Below are 18,825 nucleotides of genomic sequence, written 5' to 3' on the forward strand. Positions count from 1 at the left end.
CGTCGTCGATGAGAGGAGCCAGATCCCTCACCTTTCTCCAGGGTGGCGAGAACCAACCAACATACCGGAAGCATCTGATCCTCTTTTAGAGGTGCCCCCCGGGGATTTGAACAGATCTGTAAAACTAAAATAGAATGAATTAAAGTCTATCAAATTGCAAAGATTAAAAATTGTTTTACTGAGGAAAATCATTAATACAAGTTACACAAAATATTTAATAACCAGTAATTCCGGCCAACCACACGATCACAAAGTTCGTTATATTTTAAAATGAATCATTTAATTGAACCATGATCGATTATTTTAGATAAATAATTTAATTTCTTGCATTATAAAGAAATGAGTTATAGTCAATATCTTCGGGTAAGTCAAAGATGAATTAGATATTTCGAATCTGAATGGCATTGTTTACAATATTTTTCATTTATGCAAAATATTATCATGAAACCTTTCTGTAAAGTATCTTTTATTTGAAACTTCATCAAGTTTATTTGTAAAAGATATAAATGTTACCTTTATGCTCTTTATCTCCAAATTTTATGGTGTTTTAAAATTGCATAGAAATTTTATGAACTTCAGGTGTTTAAATAAAATACTCACAAACATTTTGTTTATCATGTTGCTATTTGGTTCTGTTATGTTCTCTTAAGATTTCAGTTTTCATATAATGACAGGTCTGAAAAATACTTCCGTGATGAGATGGTAAGTTTAATTGCTATCTCAAACTTTTTTATTCGAAATAAATTTCTAATTCTAAGATGTTTATAATTTAGAACCAACATACGATAGCAATTTTTTGTTGTAAATATTTATTACTCTGAATTTGTAACATTTTAATTATTTTATATCTTTCGTCCAACCTTAGCTGTTCGTTTTGCCTTTGTTTAATTAGAGAAATGGCGAATTAAATCTTAAAAGACTCGATTTAGGTTAGTTACTGTGGATCTTATAATGCATGTAGTGAATCTTCCGTATTTCTCAATTAAAAACAGAAAATTATTTCACTTTTGTGCATTCGTCAAATTTGATTTTATTTGGGTTTTTTTTTTTTTTCTCAAAAAAATCTTGTTTACAAATGCTAAATTTTTGCAAATGTTATTTTTATAAGCAGTGAAAACTATGACCGAAAATGAGGTAAAAGAAACTGAAAGAAATAATCATGACCGTTCACACTGTTTACCCTAAGAGAGTTAAGGAAAGGTGGGTAACTTCCCTCAATAATAATCAGTAATTCGGACATGTTTTTAAACTCATTACTTTCCAAGATTGAGTTTATATACTTTATTGTATTGAGTTTAATATACTATGTGAGAACAATGAATTTAATATTGTAATTTGCATATATTTCGATATAAAGAAAATTAATAATTTAAAAATTATTTCTAATTTTGGACATGAAAATAAACAAATTGCAAAAGATGGAGTATATTCTAAGAAAATCTCAATTAATGTTAAAATTATGATACTGTCTTCTAGTGTTTACTGCGTTCTATTAAAAAATATCTCTTTAATATCGTGAACTATCTATCTCAAAATTAAATATTTGCATATTTTCTGTTATATAAATTTTTTTTTCTGTTGAATGAAGAACGTCAAAAGTTAAATCTTTGAAATACTTATTGTATCACAGAAGAGATGACAATAAATATTACAAAAGCAAATGTGTGAAAATTTATTTAATGAAATATTTCGTATATAATAGAAGTTAAAACGATAAAATTACTATGCTTATTTTACAGGGACAATTTTTAGTTTATATTATAAAATAGTTAATTAGTATGGATATACTAATATCAAAAACATTATGTAACGATTTCAAAAATGTTGTTAAAATGAATTTCTAATAACGAAATATTTTGCCTCAAATCTTGCTTGAATTGATGCGAATTTTCAGAAAATAGAATAAGAAAGTTTAATTTGATATGCGTTTAACATAATAATTAATTTATTTGATATATTTAGTTTCATTATAATCTTGGATATTCGTTTCGTATAAGTGCCTATTAGCAAATATATTTGTAAAAACCCCTTTTTGCGTGGGATTTCTTTAGTGTGAGCGGTAGAGGCTGTGATCTCTTCAAAATTAGTCCCAATTTTTTTATTCACAAATTGTTACGGGACACAGCACAAAATTAAAACATAAAAATACGAAAAGAAACACAAACACTCTAACAGAGCAAGCACATTCTCCTCTTCTGTTTCAGACCGATTTCTCTCTACCTCCTCGCTCCCTCTCCCGACCCTCCGTTTGGAAAACGGGGTGGCTAGACACAGCGGCGGGGTTGCCAAGATTGGCGTGTTTTACCATATAAATCTATCAATTATTCATTTATATAGATCAATTCACTAAAACTGTATCTTTAGAAAACAGACTTAGAGATTTTACTTCGCATATTAAAGAATAGAAAAAAAATGTAGTTATTAAATCATTCCTTTCAAGTTATTTTATTCCAAGTATATATATAAAAGTATATATATATTCAAGTTATCTTACTCAAAGTATAACATATAAGGATTCTCTATTTTGTATTGAATCAGTTTTTATTGAAAATTTAATTTCAACTGCTAAACTTTAAATAATTGCACCTTGGCAAAGGAAATAAATATTTGATGTAAAGACTGTTAAAGGGATAATGAAACAATTGTAAATTATTGATGAAATGGAAATGCATCAATAATAATTTTAATCTAGATATTTTTATCTCATCTACTGAAATAATGTTGCAACTAAATTAGGGTTATTCCAAAGTAGATAGAATGCTTTCCAAACACATTTAGATGATGAAGAAGGTACACTCATGTCCAAAATTAAGGTCACAAACATAATATCTGCGAAAAATGAAAAACTATTCATTGTGAACTATTCATTCACGAAATTTGTCAGAGAGGTACACTACAATGTAAGAAAGAACATAGGCACATAACAACATGGAAATGATTTTAACTAGGAATTAAGAAACAGGGTATATCAAAAAGTGTTACATTATGAATCAGAGATAAAGCATTTATCTCGGGAGAAACTTGTCTAATATGGTGTATGACCACCGTGCGCTGCTATACAGGCTTTATAACGAGATTTCATACTGTTTATGAGGGTGTTAATAAATGCTTGGGGCAACAAAGCCCATTCTATCTCTTGGGGGATATTAGAAGGAGGGTTACACTGTGCAATGGCTCTTCCGAGACCATCCCAAACATGTTCAATAGGAATAAGATACGGAGACCTCGAGAGTAAGTCCATACGTCGAATACCCTCTTCCGCAAGAAAATCATCAACGATTTGGACTCTGTGTGGAAGCGCGTTTTCATCCATAAACATGGTCTGGGCCAAAAACACCCCAGAACAACCTCACATAGGCTTCAAGGATCTCATCCCTATAGCGATATGTATTGACAGTACCCCCATCGAAGACGTGCAGTGATGTGCGACTGCCCAACATTATGCCACCTCAGACAAGAATTCCTCTGCCACCAAATATGTCGATTTCTTTTACGTAGGAGGGATGATAGCGAGCTCCTCTCTCTCTCCAGATGAAGATTCGACGAGTGTCACTCTGTGTGGTAAATGTTGACTCATCACTGAAAAGAACACGTCCCCATTCATGCTGTGCCTAAGACTGATGTGTTCGGCACCACAACAACCGGGCTTTTCTATTGGATGCAGACAAAAGGACGACTCAACTGGTCGCCGGGCATAAAGGGCTCTCTTTCCTAGATGTCTGTATACTGTTTGACTGGAAATTCTTATTCCAGACGCAGCATCAAGGTAACGAGCAAGTTGAGGAGCCGTTATCAGCATATGGCGCTTAATGCCAAATAGCGATCCTCTGCAGGCGTCGTTGCTCTGTGCCGTCCTGGTTACAGTACCACTTGTTTGGAATTGATTCCACAGCCTGGATACCACTTTCGGTGCTACTTGTAACCATCGAACCACCTCCGCTTGAGACTGCCCAGCTTCAAGCCTGCCAACGGCTCTCCATCTCAAGGAGTCGTCTGAACGATTATGAGAACTCATTCTCATTGGAAACAGGTTAAATTTTTTGTTTTAATGCAATATTCACAAAATTGCAGGCAAAATTCCCAAATGCCTGAACGGTCTAATTTCAGTAGTTCCTCAAAAACTAATGCTAAACAACATTTTTTCCCACAACAAAGGTTAATATCGTGTTAACGGTCCTTCACAATATATAAAATTTAATTTGTTTAAAATTTACTGCTAGCCATTTAGAATTACTTTGAAAAATATTTTTGTGACCTTAATTTTGGACATGAGTGTACTTAAACCTACTTCTCTCCAAAAATTTTCACATCAAACGAGCATGTGGATATCTGATGCAGTAAGTTTCAAAACACACCTTCTTTCCCCAAATTTTCACAGCAAACGAGCATGAGGATATATGATGCAGTAGGTTTCAAAACAAACAAGGTTCAGTGGTGAAGCAGATGTATGGGAGGAATTTAATGTCTAGAGTTCAAGATAATAATTTTATCAAAGCTACTGAGGTTCCAGGTTTATTTTACTTTGATACTACTGCAAACCCCTACATCTAGAATTGGGAAGACTCCCAGTCAATAGAAATGAACAAACATGATTAAAAAGTAAATCGTGACTTTTTGCAAAAGTATCAAACGGGAAATCTGCAATTGCAGTGCATTTTAAAAATGTGTGAAGAATTAGTTCTAAAACCAAAGACAAATAATAGAAAAATCTAACTGTATCAAGCACTGGAAAGAAAAAAAAAATATGTGCAAAATCAAATGGCAAGACTTGATTATAGAAAAAGCTTAAATGTAAAATTGGAGCAAAAAATAACTATAAAAATGGATAGATAAAAGGGGGGAAATCGAAAGGAAAATAATAGTAACAATAGCGAGAACAAAATCCCGCGTAAAATATTCATAGAAAACCCCGTATGCCGGTGCAAAATGTCGAAAACACGATTGAAAAGAAATACCTAAATATGAAAATACATAGATAAAAAATCCTATTCGTAAAAGAAGTTTTTGAAAATGTCATCTAGTCTCTAGTTAAGAAATCAGGTGGTCCCTTTTAGGATGCCCTTTTAGTGATGGCAGTCGTTCACTTAGAGAAAGTGACATCATGTGCTTACTTAGTTTCGAAGGGGCTCTTCACCTTATCAAATAAACTTTATGAGAAATGGGATATTCGACTTTAAAAGATTTTTAGCAAATATGTCTCTTTTATCAGGTAATTTTTACCTAGTGCTGGTTTCTTAAACTCAAAAATATGATATTCCTCAATGCTTCGAAAACTTTACTGAAAATATAAAAAATCATTGTTTTATGTTAACCCATTAGTTGCCACAATCTACATTAAGGATCTACGGATTTTATGTATACAACTCATCACCAAAATTATATTTGGTGCGCCTGATATCATTAATTTCATTCTGTATATATATCAGTCAATATGTTGGTAACAGAATGTTCGTTTTCTATACTTCGTTTCTTTACAACTAGCGAACAAACTTGAAATTCGTCTGTAGTTTGGTTTGGTTTGGTTTAGTTATATTAACTAAAAAGCAACATTAGGGCTATTTTGGGACGGACCTTGTAATTTTGAACCGTGGTCAGATGACGAGGACGACACCTGAGCTGGCACCCCCCCCCCCTTCTTCACACCACGCCACACCGAAATTCGTCTGTAAGTTGCATAGGAAAGAATTTCCCTATTTGAGGCATTATATTTTTGGTTTGGTTCTTATATTGTAATGAAATAACTTACATAGATATGTAATTTAGAGTTTACGGTATATTTAACGATATGTTAGTTACTCAATCTTGTTTTTAGTTGAAATGATTTGATTAATATTTTTTATAATGGCACTCTTTTTCAAAAATATCAAATATTTTCAAAACAAAATACAATTTGGATATAATTATACTGTTCCAAATTTTTTTTTGTATATATGAAACTTATATTGCCAAAGATTAAAAACCAAATTTGTCGATAAATGCATTAATTACCAACTTCCCTAAGAATAAAATTCTTCCCTCAGTGTAACTAGTAAACAAAATATATATGTTTCCTTAATTCAGTAAAATATATTAGAAACAAGTTCACATTCTATTTTATTAAGAAGATATCGTCTGCTTGCAGCGTCGTCATATTGCGAAGAAAATCTCCACATTTTATAATTTTGGTATACCAAAATTACATATCAAATTTTATTTGTCGTTGTTAAATCTTTAGAACAAGAATCATAAGGTCGAAAAAAAATCCGATAATCAATCTGTGCTATGACATATTAAATCCGAAATTAAATACTTATGACTTTTGCAATTACGTAGGCACAAAAGAGAGAGCGAGTGAGATAAAAACAAATTATCAACAGAATTATGAATTTGATCCAAAGTGTTTATCGATTCATCTCATTATGTTTTTGAGTTACTATACGATCAATAACAGAAATTTCCCTTTCATAGATTTCATTCAAGATTACATTATTGCTATGACTATTATACATAGACTTACATCTAGGGATTGCAATACCGGTATACCGGATACCGAATACCGGTATTTTGAGCCATTTGCACACTTTTGTAATACGGTATTCACAAGTTTAAATACCGTTTTTTCAGTATTTACTAGATTCTTTTTTACTCCTAATAGCTTACTCCTAATGATGGAACGATTTTTGAAACAGAAATTCAATCCAAAAAGCAATAATCGACTTAAACATGCAAATTAATTTTTCAGATAGTGAATTCGACTTAATATCCAGAACTTTATCAGCTCTACTTCTAATAAAACTGGCTGTTGAGGCATTATGTCGGAGAGATTCTAATTTATGAACAGCTAATGCAACAATAAATTTCATGCTTCAGTCACTGAAAGAACAACACATATCACTATCTGAAGAATTTCATATTACATTGAAAAATCGTACAGAAAAAAGGCATACTGAAATAGAAAATATCTTACGGTATTTACATAATTATAATAATTTTAAAAATGAAAATGTAGAAGAAGAAAAGAGACTAACCAATTCAAATCTGATCAAGTTTATAGTAAATTTTCTTAATTTTTCTTTTACCCACAAACCTACCCACATTCAGAAGAATTCGGTACAGTTATCGAAGATTATTATGACACTAATGTCGATAGTGAAAAGGAATTGCCTCTTGAATAAAAATTAGAATTAGCGATAAATAAAAAAGTTTCAACAAACCAAAATACAATACAGAAATCTGCTACATCCAAAACCATCCGACGATAAATCGATTTATTTGAAGATGAGAGATTTAGAGGTAAATACGTGGAAAAAGTACATCGCGCATTGCTAACAGTACCACCAATTAGCGTAGATGCGAAAGAGCGTTTTCGACAGCTAGTCATTTTTGCACAAAATGACGTTCCAGGTTTAATGGCAGTACAATGGATGCATTATGTTTTTTAAGATCACATTTCAAAAACGTGTGATATTACCAGAGACTGAACAGTGATATTTACACTTTTTTGTGATTTAAATAAATAAGATGTTCCTTTACTTTTTTGTGATTCTTTATAAACTGTTCTAATTTATAAGTTACAAATTATTTTTTGTGATATTTACACTCTCTAATAAAACTGACAAATAAAACAAAGAAACACCTGTGTTTTCTTTCTTTTTCTAACATTTCTACTACCGGTATCGAAACCGGTATCCCTTATTAAGATCTAAAAAATTCCGAATACCAGTATTGAACTTTTGATCAGATATTGCAATCCCTACTTACATCACTTCAATTTTTGTGCACTTGCGTTCCATCTTTCACAGACAGGCAAAGGTATTATCAAAAGTAATTATGCGAAAAGTAAAACACAAAATCTCTAACAAATATATGGGTGATTTTGAAATACCTCTTTCTGTCATATTGATCTTATTAAGTACAAATTTTGGAAATGAGATAATTTTCGAAAGCCTTTCCCATAGGAATTAATTATTTTTATAAACATTTGTTCTTCTTTGTTTGCTCTCATTCCTTTTATGTATTTTAGAAGTATTTTCAATAACATCTAAACATTTTTCAATATATTTTTCATATTGAACTTTTCAAATTACGCACAGTCAGCCATAAAATTTAATAAAACAATGTTTATGTCCCCTTTTCTCAGAATGCAACTATAAGAATGTTTCTGCCGATGGCAATGTTTGTTTTTGTTTTTTCTTCTTCTAATCAAATTGTTTGAAGGGGCATTAAAAGAAACATGTACTGCGATTTTCTGATAGGATTTTCTAAGAACAATTGTTGACTTGAAGAAAAGATAAACATTTTAGTTTGAAGTGAAAAGAAAGAACATAATATTAACATTTCATTTAAAAGAAAGCAAAATAAAAATTGTTAACCAATAACCAATACTTTTATATTCTAAATTAAATCATTCCTTAACAATTGAGTAATAAACGTATTGATAATAAATATTAGAGGTAAACTTAGAGAAAATATTTCAAAAATATTTTAAACGACGACACAATCGCTTAGATTTTGATATTAATTGAATAACTTCTAAATTGAGAACAAAATATTTTTCTCGAAACTCTTAATCATTTAGTCTTTATTCTAAAGTGATCTGTAAAAATGTTTGTAAATTTTCTTTCATTTCATTTTTGTTTTACTGGCAAAGTATTAAAAAAATATCGGTACAATGAATGCATTTTCGTGAAAACGATTTTTCAAATGGTTATTTGTTTTAAAATAAGTATTTCATTCAATTATGAATATTCGGAATTTTTGGCATTTATTTAATTATTTATTATTTTTTATTTAATTAATTATTTATAAAATCGTGTTTTTTCAGGAGAAAATATTTAGATACGAATTACATACTGGTTACATATGAATATTTTTCGATCTTTCATACATATGAATTGATTCTTTAAATAAAAATTATCACGAATGCACCTAATTTAACATATATTCGAAACGTTCTGCTGTATTACAGTGTTTATTTTACAATTCTTCCATCATTACTTTTATATTCGAACTTAAACTTATTTTTATTGTGGTGAAATAGTGTCCCGGATGGCGCTATACGGCATTGTCAGCATGAGAGTAAATAGGAAAAAGTTTTAATAGTTAGTTATAAAAAAATGCCTTTTTGGGTATAAAATAGGGTTTCAATTTTTCTTTTTCAGGAAAGGCACCTATATAGATAATCTTAAAAATCAAAAATATTAAATATAAATACATAAGTAAAAAAAAAAATAAAGTAAAAAGTACAACTCGAACCGAAACAACGACCCGCTACATTCAGGTTGTTCTGAGCACTATGCTACACAGCCTATGTTTCGAAGAGGAAGTTGAATATACGCTTTCGAATAGTTTGTTATAAAAATGTTTTTGTGTGTAAAATCGCGGAGTAAAACGTATGGCAGAAGAAAAATTTTATTTTCAATTTTAGCAACAGATGGCGCTGTAAGCGGCAGAATCATGACGAGAAATGAGAAATGATTCGTAAAACAACGGCAAAGGTGTAAGTTACACATTAAAACGCATTGACAAATTAGAGTTGTTGAGTAGTTTTATTTGCATGACTGTACATATCACATCGAAAGGGACAAATCGGTTTCAAGAGTTTTGCGGCGACATACCGCATAAGAACCATTCGCCAATGAAGTCCGGAAATATAGCGAGACTGGGGCAAAACATGTTGCATATGGTGTCCACTGTTGTGTGTAACTAGTTGAAAGTGACAAACAGCATGTTCCACAACAGATCGCAGTGTCTCCGGGGTGATGTTCAGAATGTGTTGCGAAATGCATGTCATTAATACCGCTAAATTTGCAATTGGAGCACGGAACACAACATTTTTCAGATAACCCCACAGCCAGAAGTCACACAGAGTAAAATCAGGTGATCGGGATGGCCAGGCTGTAAGGAAATGACCGCTGATAATTCGAGCACTTCCGAAATGGCGCCTCAGCAGCTGCTTCACGGGATGTGCACGGGAGCGCCATCTTGCATAAAAATGATTCCATCCACACATCCACGCTGTTGTAGAGCTGGAATGACGTGGTTGCGCAAAAGATAAGCATAGCGATGACCAGTGACGGTAGCGGTAACAGGACCGGAAGCACCCGTCTGCTCGAAAAAATATGGCTGTGGGATGAATGATGCCGTAAAGCCTCACCGCACCGTGACCTTTTCAGGATGAAGTGGTGCGGGGTGCGTAGCCAGTGGAATTTCGGTTGCCCATATTCGAGAATTCTGGGTATTGACGTACCCTGTCAGATGGAAATGGACTCCATCTGTCCACAAAATTTCCCACGGCGATTCATTATCCACTTCCATGCAAGCAAGAAATTCTTACGCCCTTGCTGGCAAATCAGACGAAAGCAACTCCTGCACATAGCCAATTTTGTATGATAGCGTTGCAGGATGTTTCTTACTATTTTCAGCACCGTGCTCGTAGGTATGTCCAATGTTCGGACAATTCCTCGTGCACTGACGGTTGCACACCACCGGCCGACCCCTCTTGTAATGCTGTGGCCACTTCTTAAACTACCGTCGAATGCATTCGTTTTCTCCCTCTACCAGATTGCACATCAAACAAACCTGTCGTTTCGAATTTTTGCATCATTTTCTTCAGACCCACGACACTCATTGGACCAACGCCTTCTTTTATACCCTTCAGTGTCCTGAACTTTTGCAGAGCTACTTTTGCACAATCATCTTTCTTGTAATACAGCTTTACCAGCAGCGCTCGGTCCTGCAGTGAGACACCCATGGCGAACGTCTGAGACGCGAAATGAGGAACAGCCATGTACCTCGCTATTTTATAACACTGAAATGTGTCGTGTGCATGACAGGTATTTTAATTTACATCTTCAGCCGCTTACAGCGCCATCTGTTTCTAAAATATGAAACTAAATTTTTTCTTCTGCCATACGCTTTCCGCCTTCTTCAATAACAGGCCGTTCAACTTTGACGTCATTCTCGTCAGTGGTTCTTTTTTTATAGCGTTTTGAAACTTAAAATTTAATTTTAATCACCCTGTATATATATATATATATATATATATATATATATATATATATATATATATATATATATATATATATATATATATATATATATATATATATATATATATATATATATATATATATATATATATATATATATATATATATATACAAAAATTGCTCGTTTAAAGTTATAATACGTCATAAATAAGTAATTAATAAGTTAAATGAGTAATAACTTAAAAAAGAGTTGCATTCGAAATGTTGCTTATCTAATAGGAATCTGTGACAGAATATCCCTTTCTAAGTATTCCATTAGATATTCATATGCATTACAGTGATAATTTAGAAATCTTTGAAGTAATTGTAGGTGGCAAATTTTTAGTAAAGAGCATAATATTACTTATGTAAATAACATAAGATTAAATAAATAATAACTGAAAAAAGAGTAGCATTCGAAATGTTGTTTATCTAATAGAACCCTGTTACAGAATATGATTTTCTAAATCTATTTAGATATCTCTATGCAATATAATATAATTTAGAAAACTTTGAAGTAATTGCAGGTGGCATGTTTTTATAATTCTGTGAAAGAAATAGCAGTGAAAAGCGTTAATGAAAATAATATTATTATTATCCTGCAATCAACTATTTCTCTCTCTTACGAAATTTAAATAGTTAAGAAAGAAAACCTTACATTGTATTCCGATACTTGTCTTTCTTATTTTCGTATAAATACTTAATTATGTGTAAATTATTTTATTATTTAATCATTATACCATTAAAATGAGCATAGTGTTTTTTTAAACTTTTCTCTGATTTTCTTTTCTACAAATTAAGTATTTTTTCTATCAAATGCCTAACTGGGGAGTTTATATTAAATAACAATTGAAACTTAAACCATGTGTGCATTCTTTCAATGATAAATCGAACATAAAATGCTATGCATATTTAAATTTTTGTGAATGCTATAATATTCTCAAATATCAAATATCATTTGATAAATATGTTTATCTGCAGTTAGTTATTTTCATCAAAAAAAGCTATTAGATAAAATTCAAATTTTAAATTAAAAAAATGAGAAAAAGCATATAATAAGTTTCTAATGGCAAATTTTATTTATCTAAAACGTTTTGGTCAAGGAAGTCACAAAAGTGTGAGTTTTTGATGTAGATACTCAACTCCTGCACTCTGAGGCAACCATTCTATTTTTATTTTCAACAAGTATGTAGGATTTTTTCATCGTAATATTCGTTAATGCTTAAAGTCCTTGCTGTATGAATTTCAGTGCCTTATATTCTTATGAATTATGTTTCCCCTATCAGATTTATAATAAAAAAATTCCTTTATGTTTCTTAAAATGATAATAAAAGCGTATTATTAGTTTTTATTCTTATTATTCTCTTCTCTTTAGTCTGAAATATCCGTCAAGGATGGTTAATTTAATTATTATGAAATTTTGCAATAAATTTCTCTCAAATTGCCCAATAGATGGCACCTCACTCATGAGATCCAAATTAGAATTGGGAAAATAATTTATGACTAAATTTTGGAAGTTTTGAAATATTATATCGCCAGCGTATTAGCTGAACTATGCAGACAATCAGAACTCTAGTGCATTAGAAAATTCTATAGAAAACCAATTCCAAAGCTACTTTCTTACATATATATAATTTTTTAAAAATTAAATAAAAGTCTATGGTAATTAAATATTGTCTTATGATCACATTGCTTTTCTTTTCAGGATTTTCATACTCTTTCTGATTGCTGAATTGGATCCTGATTTAATTTTAGGTGAAACTTTAGTAAATTTATGAACACTTTTTCATTATCTGAATTGTTTCTTTCATTACATTCCATCAAGTAAGTATTAAGAAGCAATAAATAGTTTCAATGGAAAAAAAACCTGCAGATGGGCTGAAAAAAGTTATAGAGGTGGCTGTTATGACTGTTTCGTATCTTGTATAGTGCATCCTAATAAGTCCCCCTTTTCGTTATAACTCTTAGCAGCCCCACTTTATAAACCGACAAATCTTGTATCTTTTGCAAATGATACAATACAACTTCGGGAAGTAAGCCAGACAGTCGTCTCATCGAAATATTCTAACATACTTTCAAATAATGGAGTTTTTCCTTCTAAGCCCTCAAGTTACATAAAAATTGTAAGCATTGGACAAGGCTATGAAGTTCAATTGTACTCAGATTTAAACTTTATGAAACTTTCTAAAATTCTTACTAATAAAAGTCTTACCCGTACTCAACGGTCCCTCGGGGGGCACCTCGGAATGAGGATGAGATGCTTCCGGCATGGTGGTTGGATCTCGCCACCCTGGAGGGTACACTAATAGGTGGGGGATCTGGCTCCTCCCATCGATGATGGGACGTACTTCCTTCGGGGAGGGTTGTACCGTGGCCGGTGACGGCCCTTAGGACTCAACCACAGTTCCCGCCAATTGCTGTTGCGGCGGTCTGGTCATTCAGTTTTATGGTTTAAATCCGTGTGCCTTAGGGCGGGTCGGAGAGTTAGATGGTTGACTTACCCCTACTCAACCAACATAAATATTATGGACACTCTACAAAGTTGTGATTGCCAATTGTACTAAGATTTTATTTTTTCCGAAACTTCATAAGATACTTCCTAATAAAGTTATTTCTCTTAGACGAATGTAAAAATTGTGGATATTGGATAAAGTTGTGAAGAGCAAGAGTACTTAGATTTTATTTACAGTGTTCCACATATGAGCGTTCCGTTCTTTGTAGTATAGATACTGAAGTGAGCATTCTTTTATACATTTTTTCGTGACCGATTGAAGCCAAAATTTGGAGCAGAACTACAGCTTTAGTCATTATATCAAATAACAAATATCATTAATCTAATTCGTTGTATTTTTTGCGTTAACATGCTTATATGAACGCGGATAAAAAACTTGAATAATGGTCAATTCATTGGTAGATTTCATTTAAAATTTGATAAATACCTACACATTAAGTGTTTAATTCGTGTTCCACTTTTTACTGATCTAGTTTTTTTACATTTTGTAGTCATCCCACAGAGAAAAGATGGTTCGTTTTTTTTTTCAGTATTTCACAAGAATCTACACATTTTAAATTCCTTAAGTCTAGTTCATAACGTTTTAGATTTAATTTAACATAAGTTCATAGACACGTAAGCGAAATATGATTCTGATTTCGTGTTTTTCTGACTCAGAAAGATCTAAGACATGCAGAATAGTTAAAATATAAAGATAACATATGATGATGAATGCATTAATTTCTATTTATATGTTTCGTATAGAAAAAGTAAAAAGTAATCATAAGAGAACTTTCTCCATTATGTTTAAGTATCAAGGCAAATTTAAACAATAGTTACGACATTATCACCCCAGTAACTAAAAGTAGGACCCAGAAATCTCTCTCACAAGAGATATGACCCGTCTTAGGAGTGGAGGTAAGTCATACCAACAATCATTTCTACTCCCCGAGGAGATGCGGAGAGGAGAAGAGGAGACCCAGGTAAAATGAAAGAAAAAGTTTTTAAAAAAATGTTAAAATTTAATTATGTAAATGCATTTTCTTAAACATGCACCAAATATTCACTGTAGTTGTCAATATTGTCACATTTCTTAATATATTTGAAATAACTACCTGCACAGAACAATTGATGAAATAGAGCCGACAGTATAAACGGGGAAATATTACCAAAAGTAAAGAAACTAGGGTGAACAAAAGGGTAATCTGGGACTATGAAAATCATTCTAAATTCTAGAAGAAAAAGGAAATGAAAGCATTTACAACGAGAGCAAATATTTTTGTTTCTAATTGGTAAAATAAATTTAAATGATGAAAATAACATTCTTTTATCGAAGTACACGAAACCTCTTTTTCGCATCGAAGTAGCATTGCTTTTAGATATGAATGCAATTAATATTCATTATTGAACAACTTATATACATATTTTCAACATAAAGCCAAATATACTAAAATAACAAAAGATAGAATTACTGAAATAAAATCTATAACTATAACCCCTTTTAATACAAAATTTAACTTGTTACTATTTAATGATGCGTGTAGAAAGGAATATTATCTCACATTTAGTTTAAATAATAAAAGATGCTAGATGTTTAAAAGACCGCGGTGGCCTGGTTCAAAATTACGATGTCGGTCCAAAAATAGCCTTAGTGTTGCTCTAAAACGTCACGTCAATATAACTAAACTGAAGCTGGATATTTTAAATAATTTAGTGTAATTATCATTTGCAATTCTGAATTTGTTCGTTGAACAGATTTTTAAGTTATTAGCAATACGAAATTATAAAGAAAATATTTTTCAACAATTCTGCATTTCCATCTTGAGAAATGTATTTAAATGTCATTAAATACATTTAATTAAACAAAATAATTAAAAGTAGTACCTTTTGCATTGTTTTATTTTCTATCATATTGTACTAACTTTATTTTAACCGGACCATTTTTTTTACTTTCTTATATGCGAAGTATGGAGAAAGTATTATAATCGTCAAAAAATAATAGGTTCCTAATATTTAAATTAAAAACAATGATATTTTACAAGCTATGTAAAAACGAGCTACAAACAGGAAAAAATAAGTTCTGATAGATTTATTAATTATAAATATAAGAAAATATGGGAACATTAACTTTTTTGTAAATTCCATAAAATGATATAGCCTTTATTGTTTTGTCCTGTGAATTACAAAATTATATTTTTTCGCATTTCACATTTCTAATTGCTTTGTTTTCCAATGAAATCGAATGATAAATTTAAAAATTTTGATTTGATTTGATACAATTCACGAAAAGTGGGCTAGAGTTTTTGATATCAATTTATTAAGGAATTACGTAATAATAAATACTTTGTAGTATTTATAAAGGCAATTGGAAGAGTATTAGTTAGATCATTATGTTACTTGCATTTTATATAATTGCTGATTTTATCGAATTGGTCTTTTCTTATTCATAGAATTGCTCATTTTATAACATTATTCATTTCTTTTTCATCAAAGTATAATGTGACATAAAGAAGTAAAAATGAAAATTTTCACTTCATGCTTGTTCCAAATCAATAAGGTGTTTGCAAAATTCAGTTTTTTATCGCTTTATTCATCTATTCAAAGAACTTAATTCGCTTTATTTGCAAGGTTTATTTTCTAATATACATTTGCTCCGAGTGAATCTCTTAAAAAGCTATTCAAATGGGAAGTTAATTTTTCTGCTTTATATTTGCAGCATATGAACAGCCTGAAAGAAACTCAGAAGTTAATGATTCTAAGTCATTGAATGATACAGTGTAAGTTAACACAGAAAATTTCTTTCATTAGATTTTTTTTTTACTTATGTTGGCAGGCCAAATAACAAATACTGTACATTTAATATTTGATTTAGAGTTTGATTTTTATCTATTCTCAACTAAGAAAAACATTTATTATTTAACTAAAGTTACCTGCGTCTAAATAGAAAATGTAACGATCTAATAATTTAGCTTTTTAAAGAATAGGGATTCCTTTCAATGATTTTTTTAGTTATAAAATGTTTTATTTCATATAGCTAATCACAAATTTTAAAATACAAGTTATTATTATCCCTCAACAATAATCTTAATATATATAAATTACGTGTCACGTTGTTTGTCCGCGAAAGACTCCTAAACTACTTAACCGATTTTAATCAAATTTGCACACCGTGTGCAGTTTGATCTAACTTAAAAGATAGGATAGCCCTTTTCTGAATTTTTAATTAGAATTTTAATTATTAATTAAAAACTAACTTTCCCGCCAAAAAATCTTTTCATTTTCTCCACCGCCAAATGAGTACGGCTTCAGTTTTTTTCCCCCAACAGTCATGAGGCTAGGCTTAAGATTTTTCGGCTGATTATTTGAAACTATTCTATTTATTTTCTTAATGTTTGATGCATTTAAAATTAAACATTGTTAATGAATCGATCTTTCAGATTCATTCTTAAGTACTTTTGAATTAAAATAAAACAGAATAAAAGAAATTAAAAATTTCTAATCTGCATAGCGTTACCCCAACTGGCGTAGAAAAACTCAAGCATTCGCGTTCCGTAACTGGCGTTGAAAATTCAAGCATGCGCATTGTGTTCTGATTGTTGACATGACAACCATTATCAACGGATGATTTAAATTATTTTTAGGTTAGTTGCATGTTTTTGTAATTAAATTGTATTTATGTTAGTTATATATTTTTTGTATACGCTTATAGTTTTAAGTACATCGTTTTTAAGTAGTTTTTTTTAACCTGTTTTCAAAAGATTATTTTAAACGATTCGTTTTATTTTCTTAGTCTTTGATGCATTTAAAATTAAACATTGTTAATTAATCGTTCTGGTCATGATGAATCTGAGAATATTTTGTTGTCAAATTCTTGAAATATTACATAAATTAGGAAAGATATTCTTTAGTGCCCATAAAGTTTAAACGCTCAGTGACTGTTTTCAGTAATCATATTACAAAAAAGTACTTTGTTTCAGTAAAAAATATTATTTTATTAATTGCAGATTAATCCTTTCCACTTTAATTTATAGTATAAATTCTACGGGAACTAACAGAAAATTAGAGAGATGCATATTACGTTATGACTGAAGGCGTTTATAATATTATGAGTGAATTATATATCAAAATTTGAAGTTTTAAAATATTTTGATGAAGAAGCTATTAAAGTAGGATTTGCATAAAATATTTAATTATTAAAATTTTAACGAACATTAAGATTGGCGAACCGGCTGGTCGCCAAAGGCGGCTAGTAAAATAATAAAATAAGGAAATGATTGCACACTGTACCATCAAAAATGCCAGAAAATTCGGTATTCACGATTTTTTTTTTATTTCTCCAATAAAGCAAGAAAACCTATTTCTGAAATTAGAGCACTTAAAGAATATGCCTGAACTCACAATTTATAGCAAAAATTAGGTTATGATTGTGTTTAGGGAGCCCTCCCTCAAAGGTGAACTCAGACTTTGGTTCATTTCTTTAATTGAAATCTAAAAATTGAACAATGACAGCAAAGAGCTATATTCCTGAAAACATGGGGGTTTTTTTTCTTATAGCTTTAAAAATTTTCAGCCAAATTATATATAATTTACAAAATACGGTACAATATTTTATTGAAGAATTATATCAAAACTCAATGTAAATTCTTTGAGTTTTCATGGGAATATGAGTATTTATGGCAATTAATTTTTAATAGTGTGTATAAACCATAACTCTTTTCTTTCAAAATTTCAAAGTAATATATATAAGGGAGATTAAATAAAAAAGTTCAATTCAAAAGCTTTGAAATTCAGAAAGATATCGGTACTGATGGGAGATGAATTTCGCTTACTCTCTAAGACAAGTTAAATGATGAAAGATTTGAAACAAAATGATATTTTTCAACTATCGAATAGTTACACTTAAACGTATTAAAACTTTAAATATTCTAATTCACCCTCAAAATTTATAAATTATGTTCCCAATTTAAATTATATATCATAATTAACTGTGAATTTTAATATGTTATTTACTTTAATTGCATGAACATTATCATTGCGACATTACATAACACTACGCTAACTTTATAATTGTTACATTAACCTTCATATATAACATATTCTATGTTATTTAAGACATCTTAAAACGTTAACGTTTTTCCTTATCCTTTAGATGCATGAATTACTAATATGAAGTGAGGGGTTGGCCTTTTAGCTGCAATGAAGCCTGCTACTCCATGAAAAAAATTATTGTTACGGAAAAATCCGCCTGGTAGGTGTGCGTGAAATGTACAACAGGCTCAATAATGGATAAAGACGGTTTAGACTACACGGAACACAGGTAACTAA

At 30.8% G+C, this 18,825-nt stretch overlaps 1 protein-coding gene across 1 annotated transcript in view; it reads left to right on the forward strand.

Annotated features, from left to right (window-relative positions):
* Positions 1–612: 612 nt before the first annotated feature.
* The window catches only part of LOC129988270 (peroxidase-like), a 48,874-nt gene continuing 30,661 nt past the window's right edge, over positions 613–18,825 (forward strand). Inside the window, exons 1-3 of the mRNA XM_056096457.1 lie at positions 613–702; positions 12,715–12,764; positions 16,217–16,277. Coding sequence (XP_055952432.1) covers positions 668–702; positions 12,715–12,764; positions 16,217–16,277 — 146 coding nt within the window. The 5' untranslated portion in view covers positions 613–667. The remainder of the gene's footprint in view (positions 703–12,714; positions 12,765–16,216; positions 16,278–18,825) is intronic.

Source organism: Argiope bruennichi, chromosome 10, assembly GCF_947563725.1.
Source record: "Argiope bruennichi chromosome 10, qqArgBrue1.1, whole genome shotgun sequence".
Taxonomy (NCBI): domain Eukaryota; kingdom Metazoa; phylum Arthropoda; class Arachnida; order Araneae; family Araneidae; genus Argiope; species Argiope bruennichi.